General features: G+C 38.0%; 1 protein-coding gene across 1 annotated transcript; it reads right to left on the bottom strand.

Moving 5' to 3' along the window:
* Positions 1–355: 355 nt before the first annotated feature.
* LOC130220660 (gastrula zinc finger protein XlCGF52.1-like) lies at positions 356–9,128 on the bottom strand. Its single transcript, XM_056452879.1, has 3 exons — positions 8,969–9,128; positions 812–2,549; positions 356–512 (listed from the first exon to the last, which is right to left on the bottom strand). Exon 2 carries the CDS (start codon positions 2,542–2,544, stop codon positions 1,216–1,218), a length of 1,329 nt encoding a protein of 442 aa, XP_056308854.1. The 5' UTR covers positions 2,545–2,549; positions 8,969–9,128; the 3' UTR covers positions 356–512; positions 812–1,215.
* Between the last annotated feature and the right edge of the window lie 1,483 nt (positions 9,129–10,611).

The raw sequence follows: 10,611 nt of genomic DNA, 5'->3' as shown, positions 1-10,611 counted from the left end.
CACCTAAACACCCGCTGGTGACCTACTGAGACCTGCAGCTTCTCCATGATGGAAGTCCAGCGATCTCAAGCCTCCGCCACCTAGACTTCAGCCCTGCACTAGACATTTGGCCAGAAGAGAACTGGTTGTGCCCTGTTGAGCCTGTTTTTTTTCTCCAGGTTTTTCCTTCTCTTTTGTCAATTGGTGAAGTTTGTTCCTCACCACTGTCATGCTTGGTTTGGAACTTGTGGAGTTACTCTTTACTGTTCAGAGTTTCAGCTTCCAGCAGTGACATTTATTTTACACTAAACTGATCTTCAGCTGTGAAAACTGGACTGAAGCAGTATCAGTTCACCAGAACTCTATTTTAATCTGCTTTGACAATCTAGAGAAATAAAAATGAATTGAATTAATGGATTGATGATTGTCTGAAACTCTTCCCACACATGTACATGTGAATGCTTTTTCTCCAGTGTGAATCCTCATGCGAGTCTTTTTGCATACCAAACTCTTTCCACACTTCTCCATCAGACCTGAAATAAAAGTAGGATTGATCTTAATTAAATTATTAAAATATGCACAGGCACTTTTCCTTAAAAACAGACGAAACTTCGACTTATGAAACAGAAGTTAACACCTAAAACAAACACAAAAACACAATTATACAGGTTGCAGAGAGTAGCAAAGGAAAAGTTTGAGAGAGAGGAATGATGCAAGTCACAGGATTTGTAAAACCTTTTAAACAAACCAAAAAATAATCAATTCAACCCTTCGATTGTTTCTTTAGGTACATATAATTTACACCAATTCAGTATTAATCTGGAGGCATTACCTGTGTTCCTTCTGTGATGTGGAGAACTGCCTCTGCCAAACTGGGTTCCCGCATGGGTTCGCCTGTTGTTGATTCGTTGTTCACTTGAGGCTTGGAGTTAAGTCTGGAGATTCACGTTCAAGACGACAAAAGACTGCAGTCATGTGGACTTCTGGCTTCGCGACACACTAAACTTAACTAGACTCTCAGTGGAAAGAAAAGTAACACATGTGGAAGTTTGGCTGTCCTGTTGTCCCATCTTAGAGTCTGTTTAACAATTTCATAATTAATAATAACTCATTATTATTGATCATAATACTCAAAAACTGAGCTAATTTCACAACACGTGTCTGAATTGATTATCTAAAGAGAAACAAAGCAGATATGCAGTTTTTTTTGACTATGGCGAACTTACACCTTCAAGGTTACTCTGTAGTGTGAATCTTCTCATGTTTTTTCAGATTCCTTGAATTACTGAATCTCTTTTCACAGTGTGAACACTTGTAAGGTTTCTCTCCAGTGTGAGTCCTCTCATGTCTTTTCAGGTTTCCTAATATACTGAATCTCTTGTTACAGTGTGAACATGTATAAGGTTTCTCTCCAGTGTGAGTCCTCTCATGTGTTTTCAGGCCTCCTAATATACTGAATCTCTTGGCACAGTGTGAACACCTGTAAGGTTTCTCTCTAGTGTGAATCCTCTCATGTATTTTCAGATTCCTTGAATCACTGAATCTCTTGTCGCAGTGTGAACACCTGTAAGGTTTCTCTCCAGTGTGAGTCCTCTCATGTGTTTTCAGGTTTGCTAATTTACTGAATCTCTTGTCACAGTGTGAACACTTGTAAGGTTTATCTCCAGTGTGAATCCTCTCATGTGTTTTCAGGCTTCCTAATATACTGAATCTCTTGTCACAGTGTGAACACTTGTAAGGTTTATCTCCAGTGTGAATCCTCTCATGTGTTTTCAGGCTTCCTAATATACTGAATCTCTTGTCACAGTGTGAACAGGTGTAAGGTTTCTCTCCAGTGTGAATCCTCTCATGTGTTTTCAGGCTTCTTAATATACTGAATCTCTTGTCACAGTGTGAACAGGTGTAAGGTTTCTCTCCAGTGTGAATCCTCTCATGTGTTTTCAGGCTTCTTAATATACTGAATCTCTTGTCACAGTGTGAACAGGTGTAAGGTTTCTCTCCAGTGTGAATTCTCTCATGCGTTTTCAGGCTTCCTAACAGACTGAATCTCTTGTCACAGTGTGAACAGGTGTAAGGTTTCTCTCCAGTGTGAATTCTCTCATGCGTTTTCAATTTTACAGCCGTAATGAAGGTCTTCTCACACTCCAAGCAAATATGCTCTCTCACACCGGTGTGGATTTTCTGATGACCTCTTAAACCATCTGGATGTCTGAAACTCTTTCCACACACAGTGCATGAATAAGGCCTCTCCTTTGTATGAACTGTAAGGTGTCTCTTCAGGTATGAAGCCATCAAAAATGTTTTGCTGCATTGATCACATTTGTGTGGTTTCTCTCCAGTGTGGATCTTCATGTGTTTAACAAGGTTTGATGGGTGTCTGAAACTCATCCCACACTGAGAACATTTGTATGGTTTCTCTCCGGTGTGGATCATCATGTGATATCCGAGACTCCGTTTGTTAAACAGACTTATTCCACACTGAGTGCAGGTGACGCATTTCTTGCCTTTTCTCTTCAGTGAGTGTTTATTTTCTATGATTTTCTCATGACGGTGTGTCTCCTCCATCAGGCCTGAAATAAAAATAAACAGACTGCCTTTAAAATTAATTATTTAAGAAAGTGAGTTTCATTCATGATCACTTTTAGTGTATTTTTGTAAATTTCATTTCACAAGCATGATACACTGATCTTCCAATCATTAATTTTAAAACACTTGTCATATAAAATCAACCGTATTACCATTTCGTCATTACTTTTAGATGCTTTTACACATATTTGGACATTGCATTGATAAATAATGAGTCCCTTAAAAGTGGTGTATTTTAGGGCTGGGCGGTATATCGGGTTCTGGGGATATCGATATGATTCCTCAACGCGATGAGGTATTGTCCAGTATCGTTCATATCGATACAGGGCTTGACAGTGCGACCATTTCGCTCGCATTTGTGACTAAAATAGACATGTGCGAAGTGGAAAATTTATTTAGTCGCACATGTGTGATTTTCTTAAGCTCTATTGATGACTTAATTCACTCAGCCACTGTAAAACAACATGCTCTTCACAGTTACTTATGGTGTATTACGTTGGAAATCTACTGTGACTGTAGCACATGCTGACGCTATCAACAACAGCACCTCTCTACTGTTTTTTTTCACTTCACGTCAAGCGGTCTTTACATTGTGTTGTATACGTTGCCAACGCAAGGCACCAAATGGCGGCATGTCACACAACGTGCGAGCCTCATAAGCCCCTTTCACACAGTGATACCGGAATTTACGGAACGACTTTACCAGTAAATTCAAAAAAGCGCTGTTCACACGTTACGGAATTTTTCCGGAAAAGACCATTCACACATCTGAAGGATTCGAATTTCTACCTTCCAATCCGTCTCAGCATGAATCAATGATTATCCTTTTCTCATCATCCTGTTCCTCATTATTTTTTATTAAATATAATTATTTGATTATTTGAATGAGTATTCAACTTTGAAAGGATTTTAACTAATGAATAAGTAACACACTGCTCTATGTAAGAATGTTCAGTGCGTTTGCCTGTCTCTGTGTATCTTTTTCAGGAGCCACCAAACTAGGTCAGAGGTCACGGAGACCTTGAGTGGACCTGAGGGCTGAGGACCGGAAGCATCTGTCTCTATTGTTATTTCTACGAGTTAATACTATTTAAAAGTGATTTTGCTATTTTACGGTTAATTCTTTTAAAGTGATTCTACAATTTAATTCAAGATAGACTTCATGTAGTAAGGATATTATCAGAATCAGAAAGAGCTTTATTGCCAGGTATGTTCACACATACAGGGAATTTGTTTTGGTGACAGAGCTTCTACAGTGCAACAGGATTACAGAGACAGGACAAAAAACAGATAATAAATATATTTTTAAAAAAATAGAAGTAAGTAGTGAATGCAAATATACAGATTGACAAGTGTATGTACAGCTATATTACTATATACAACGTTATATGTGCAGCTGTTATGTGCAAATTGGCATGTAAAGTGTGTGGTTAAATAAGTGTATATGTGTATAAAAGTGTATAGCAAGTAGTGATGTTGGTTCCACAATTATTATCATCAAGTGTTCATGAGATGGATTGCCTGAGGGAAGAAACTGTTTCTGTGTCGGGCTGTTCTGGTGCGCAGTGCTCTGTAGCGTCGACCAGAAGGTAAAAGTTCAAAGAGGCAGTGTGCTGGGTGTGAGGGGTCCAGAGTGATTTTGGCAGCCCTTCTGCTCGCTCTGGATAAGTACAGTTCTTAGGGAGTAGGAAGGGTTGTACCAGTGATTCGCTCAGCAGTCCGAACTATTCGACGTAGTCTTTGGAGATCGTATTTAGTAGCTGAGCTAAACCAGACAGTTATTGATGTGCAGTTGACTCATTCAATGATGGAGGTGTAGAACTGTTTCAGCAGCTCCTTTGGGAGGTTAAACTTCCTCAGCTGACGAAGAAAGTACAGCCTCTGTTGAGCTTTATTGACAATGGAGTCAATGTGAGTGTCCCACTTCAGGTCCTGAGAGATGGTGGTGCCCAGGAACCTGAATGACTCCACTGCTGCCACAATGCTCAGTGGGGGGAGAGCAGGGGGGTTTCTCCTGAAGTCCACTATCATCTCCACTGTTTTGAGTGTGTTGAGCTCCAGGTTGTTGTGGCTACACCACACAGCCAACTCCTTAACCTCCTGTCTGTAAGCAGACTCGTCACCGTCCTGAATGAGGCCGATAAGTGTGGTGTCGTCTGCAAACTTCAAGAGCTTCACAGAGGAGTCTTTTGATGTGCAGTCATTCGTGTACAGGGAGAAGAGCAGTGGGGAGAGGACACACCCCTGGGGGGCGCCAGTGCTGATTGTGCGGATACTAGATGAGCACTCTGAAGCAGGTTTTCATTCAGGATGTCTCTGTACATTGCTGCATTCATCTTTCCCTCTATCCTGACTAGTCTTCCAGTTTCTGCTGCCACCACCATGCTTTACTGTAGAGATGGTATTAGTACTCTAAACGTAACGCCTGGCATTCACTCCAAAGAGTTCAATTTTAGTCTCATCAGACCAAAGAATTTTGTTTGGCCTGCCCCGGTTGGAAGAGGTGTGCCAGAGCGCGGTTCACTTGGGCTTTAGCGTGGTACACTTGTTTGTGAGTGCAAAACACGCCTGAGCCCGAAACTGAAAGCGAGATGTGACTTTTAAGGGACTGTTTGATATGGAATAATTAATCACTAGTACTGTTAAATAAATGCACACTGTCTTAAAGACGCAAACCCCTCACTGCACGACAGCTCCACCTTCAGCAAACCTCCTAATTCCTGCAGCACGAGGACTTTATGATTGTTTATGAGTGTCAAAAGTGGCTGATCTGTTTGGCAAATAATTTGACAGCGTCACCGCATATCAAAAGTCTAAACCGATATAACTAAAGAAATTTTTATTGTGCTGAGCGAGAGCGCTTACTGAACAGCGCATCATCGATGATGTAAGCATGCCCAGGCCCGAATGTAATGTGAGTGTGGGCCGTCTTTGGTCCGGTTTAAAGCAACTGTACATAGTATGAGTACACCCTAAGGCTCTTCTCCATCGATCTCTCAGCATAGATGTCCGGCCAGCTCTAGGAAGAGTCTAGGCGGTTCTAAACATCTTCCACTTACGAATGATTGAAGCCACTGTGCTCAAGGGAACTTTCAGAGCAGCAGAAATTTTTCTGTAACCTTTTTCAGCTTTGTGCCATGAGCCATTCCTGTCTCGAAGGTCTACAGACAATTCCTTTGTCTTCATGCTTGGTTTGTGCTCTGACTTGCCCTGTCAACCCTGGGACCTTATATAGACAGGTGTATGCCTTTTCAAATCATGTCCAATCAACTGATCTGACCACAGGTGAACTCCAATGAAGCTGCTGAAACATCTCAAGAATGATCAGTGGAAGCAGAATGTACCTGAGCTCAATTTAGAGCTTCACAGCAAAGGCTGTGAATACTGATGAACATGTGTGTTCGGGTTTTTTATTTTTAATAACTTTGCAACAATTTCCAAAACTCTTTTTTTCACATTGTCATTATGGGGGATTGTGTGTAGAATTTTGAGGAAATAAATGAATTTAATCCATTTTGGAATAAGGCTGTAACGTAAAAATGAGGAAAAGGTGAAGCGCTGTGAACACTTTCCAGATGCACTGTAGTTGATTGAATTAATAAAAGTGAAACTGACAGTGCAATATGGATTGTCAACAACAGAACATGATTTAGCCTAATAATGGCTACTCTGAAACTGAGATTATTTCACTGTCATTAATATTTTATTCAACAGACCAAGTTGTGTTTTGGCGCTGAAGCATATAAGTGACCTTGTTTTACGTCGAGTTTAGACAAGGGAATGTTTATTAAGTAAAACCGGCCTCCGACAGTTTAGTTTAGTCTGCATCAAACCAGTAAAAAAAATTTAAAAAATCAGGCTGGCTAAAAGGCTGGTTATTTTACCAATGATTAGGGTCAATAGTGGTAGCCTATTACAGATTTCAAAGACAAATCTTAATATTAAAAAAGGAAACATAAGCTGGACCACAACAGATCAATGTCATAACGAATGCTCAAATAATGTAGCCTAGTTTATTAGGTCTGTTATTTTACTGAGGAAGATCTATCATTTGAGTTTATCACCAGAGCCAGGGGTGGACTAGCCATAGGGAGCATCGGGACATTTCCTGGTGACTGCCACCGTGACTCTGGCCTGTCGCACAGCGATCCCGACCACAAATCTCGATTAATTGAATATTTTTACTCGATTACGGTTAATAAACGATTATTTTATTTACATATTTTATGTTTTTTGCCCTCATAGTTCACTGACAAGATTTGTACAGTAAATATGCTCACACATTACAAGTGAGAGGTTTTGAATGTGGGGTGGATTACTTGCTTTTAAAATAATTGAAGTAAACACACACTATCTACTATCTGTGGTTACTTATTGAACATCAACGCTGAACACCTGAAATTAAAACACATTGCCTAAAATATGGCTCTCTGCGCCGCACACTCTTATCACCGCTACCAAACCGACCAATCACAATGCGTGCACAACTCATTGTTGTGACGAATAAGTAAAATTTTTTGACTGGTGCGTGAAGGGTATGTGACTGGGTATTGACTGGGTATGTGAAGGCTGCGCTGGACTGTACATGTGCCCATGGCAGATATATAATATTAAAATAATATAATAACTGTAAATCATAATATAATTAGTGTAGTTCAGCCTTAACAGAACGGGGTCACGTGACTCCACACACGGTAGGGAAAGTAATTGAAAAAAGTGACCTGGAAAATTTTGATTGATTATAGGTTCTGAATGTCGATTACTTTTCGATTAATCGCCCAGCACTAGGCATCACTATCAGCACTGGTTTGGCATCAACTCATCTGTGTCAAACTGTGACCAGCAATATTCCTCTTTTCACTCCTTTAATTTTGATTCTTCAAGATACATCTGTAGTTGCACGTGTTACCGCCCGGCGAGAAAACAAATACGTGTTGCACATAGGCATGGGCCGGTATAAAATTCTGACGGTATGATAACCTTGGATAAAAATATCACGGTATTGTGATTACAGCTTTAAAATATATTCTTTTTAAATGTCTGTGTAAAAACAAAACATTTTCCCTCTTTGAAAACAATATATTTTAGTTTTTTAAAGATTTAAATGAATCACTGACTTCTGCTGTCTTCATCAAATCTTACACACCTTGAGAACGGTTTTACAGAAAATCTCAAAACCTTGACTTTTCCAAAGCGCGGTAATACCTTGAAAACAATTATCGTCCCATGCCTAAGTTGCACATTTATGCAGCAAAACCTAAAAAATACAAAATAAAAAGATGATATATTTTAACCGTTTAGCTGATAACATAATTATTTTTGCTGTGCAAAACGGATAAAACCACTGAGCAAACTTTGATTCTTGCTCAAAATGTTAATAAAATGAACCAGAAAAACACAACGAGCTGCTGTCTATATATTTTGTGAATTACGGCTTATTATTATACAAACAACTTTTACAGCACATTAATAATTATTTTTAGCTTTCAATTTTACAGCCTTTTTAACACAAAACAATGCATGATCCATTAGTTCATGGATTTACTATGATTAGGTATGAATAATTTTGTAAATCATTTATTAATTATAGTTCAACATTTACTAATGTCTTACTAAAATCCAAAGTTGTGATTGTTAACATGAGTTAATGAACAGAGATTTAACATGAACTAACGTTGTTTAACTTAAACAATGTTAACAAAGATGGATGAATACCGTAATGAATGTATTACTAATTGTTCATTTTAGTAAACACAATAATAAAATAAATTATTTTAATGTGTTACCCATAACTCTACACTTTTGATTAACAGAATTACATGACTAGCACATGAAAATACTACAGTAATTTATAGTAAATACTAAAGTGTTTTTCAACCATACTATAATAAAGTGTATTTATTTATTATAGTATTTACAACTGTGATACTGAATGTTGAAGCATTAACTATGGTGAAACGATCAAATGCTCTGCATACTGTAGTAAACATGAGTTTTTACTACAGTAAACTGTGGTGTGTTGTAATATAGTTGTTGAAAATGTAGTAGAGTGTTGGGTGTTTTGTATTTATACTACACTATTTACTATAAATGACTACAGTATTTGTCCATGAGGGTGAAATTAGTGAACACAGCATTTGATTTGCCGCTAATAAAGATCAGACAAATCCTGAAGTATAAGAATGTGTGAAAGTAAACAGGAATCATAACCTGTGCTTTTACCGCGAGAAGCTTTTACATCGAGAGCTTTAATAAAGAGGTTAGTGGCCAAAACCAAGCAAAAACAAAGCTGAAAACAGCGCGGGAACCGACACTGAAGAGGAACACAGCCGAGAGAAAAACACTTGAATATTGAGAAAGTAGGAATCTGAACTAATAAATAAGGAGAGAAACACAACGTTACCTGTTTACATATGAACACGTTAAAAGTCCGCTATTCCTGATCGCTTTCACAGAGGAATTGACAGTCAAGAGCCAGGATATAATGAATAAAGGCAGGAGTTGTGTCGTGTTCGCTAAATAATCTCTCTAGAGTTTATAAAAGCTGAAGTGTAGCCTCTTTGTTCTCATCTTCAACACGAGTTTAATGTTGCTTGTTCTGAGCTTTTACTCCAGCGCCTCCGCTATCAGTGTGCTGTGTACTACTGCCATCTAGAGGACAATCACAGCAACAGCGACTTACAGCGGTAACAAGTTATAAGACAAAGAAAACACACTAATGTATTTGCACAAATATAATACTGTAAAGCTTCCTATTAAAATATACATTTAAAAGATAGATGTGTGAGGGGTAAACTTATATATGATGAGCACTGTATACACAGTTGAAGTCAAAATTATTCATCCTCCTGTCAATTTCAGAGGTTAAAGTAAACAAACAAAAAAAAAAATCCCGAGCCTGAATCTGAGCAGGAGAGAAACTGCACAGAAGGACTTCCTTCAAATATTGGCGATAATAACAAAAATAAAGTAACAAGAGCTTAAAGTGCTGTAAAAGCTGGTAAACTGAGACTGAGATAGACTCTCTTCAATGATTATGCTTTGCAATAATTACATTTTTGTCAATTTGAGTTTTTCACATATTCTTATTTACATTATGGGATGTTTTTTAATAAGTTCTTTACATTTTAAGGCCTTTTATTAAAAAACAGATGTTACACACTTACTGTCTGCTATGAAATGCAAACACTTTGAAGCTCAATATCTCAAAATCATTCAGCACGCAGACACAACCTTATAACTCCAAGGTGACGATATGATATTGCATTAATTTGCAAACATATTTTGTAAGCTGTAAAATGAAAGCCTCAGTTGGGTGTGGAGTTATCATTATACAAAAATCAAGAAAATATTTGGATTTGTTTGATTGGTGGATTATGTAGGCCAGTGGTTCTCAAACATTTTTCACCAAGTACCACCTCAGAACAAATAGTCTCTCCAAGTACCACCATAATGAGCAGTACTGAAATACAGTAGCGTAGTAGGCCTAATTAAGCAGCTACAGCTGTGCACAGTTCAAAAACGAGGCAGATTAATTCCTATTATTAGAAATATGTATTATTATCAGAACATTAACTGTGCAAAAAACAACAAACAAGCAAAAAACCTAATGAAAATCAAGGACTTTTAAGCACATTTTCCAGCACCTATATTTATAACTATTTTTAAAGACTGACACGCATTGAACGTATTGAAGATGTTACATTTGTAAGATGTTTTAGTGGGATGCTGTAACATTTAAGTGAGACAGGTGTAATGTGTGCGACAGATCAGGGTTGAGGCAGGAATCGATTCTCTATTTAAGCTTCTTACTCAATAGTTGAAAATCATGTAGCAGTAATGGGAGAGGAAAAAGAAAGAAATAAACATTTATAATTATCTTTAAACAAAAACAACGAGTGTAAGCCAAATCAAAGAAATTAACAAAACAATCCTTAAAACTAAAGTCTAAACTAGGCGTCAAAATAAATACAAATAAACACAGACATCTTCAGTGTATACGACCCCCGAACTAAACTAATTAAAGCTACAAAACTCAAAATACAC

The sequence above is a fragment of the Danio aesculapii genome, chromosome 3 (assembly GCF_903798145.1).
Source record: "Danio aesculapii chromosome 3, fDanAes4.1, whole genome shotgun sequence".
NCBI classification, from domain to species: Eukaryota; Metazoa; Chordata; class Actinopteri; order Cypriniformes; family Danionidae; genus Danio; species Danio aesculapii.
Note: the sequence above shows the minus strand (reverse complement) of the source record. Positions and strands in the feature narration are given on the sequence as shown.

Bases quoted from the DNA above. Each gene is read 5' to 3' on its own strand.
- LOC130220660 (XM_056452879.1), bottom strand. From the start codon at position 2,544: ATGGAGGAGACACACCGTCATGAGAAAATCATAGAAAATAAACACTCA.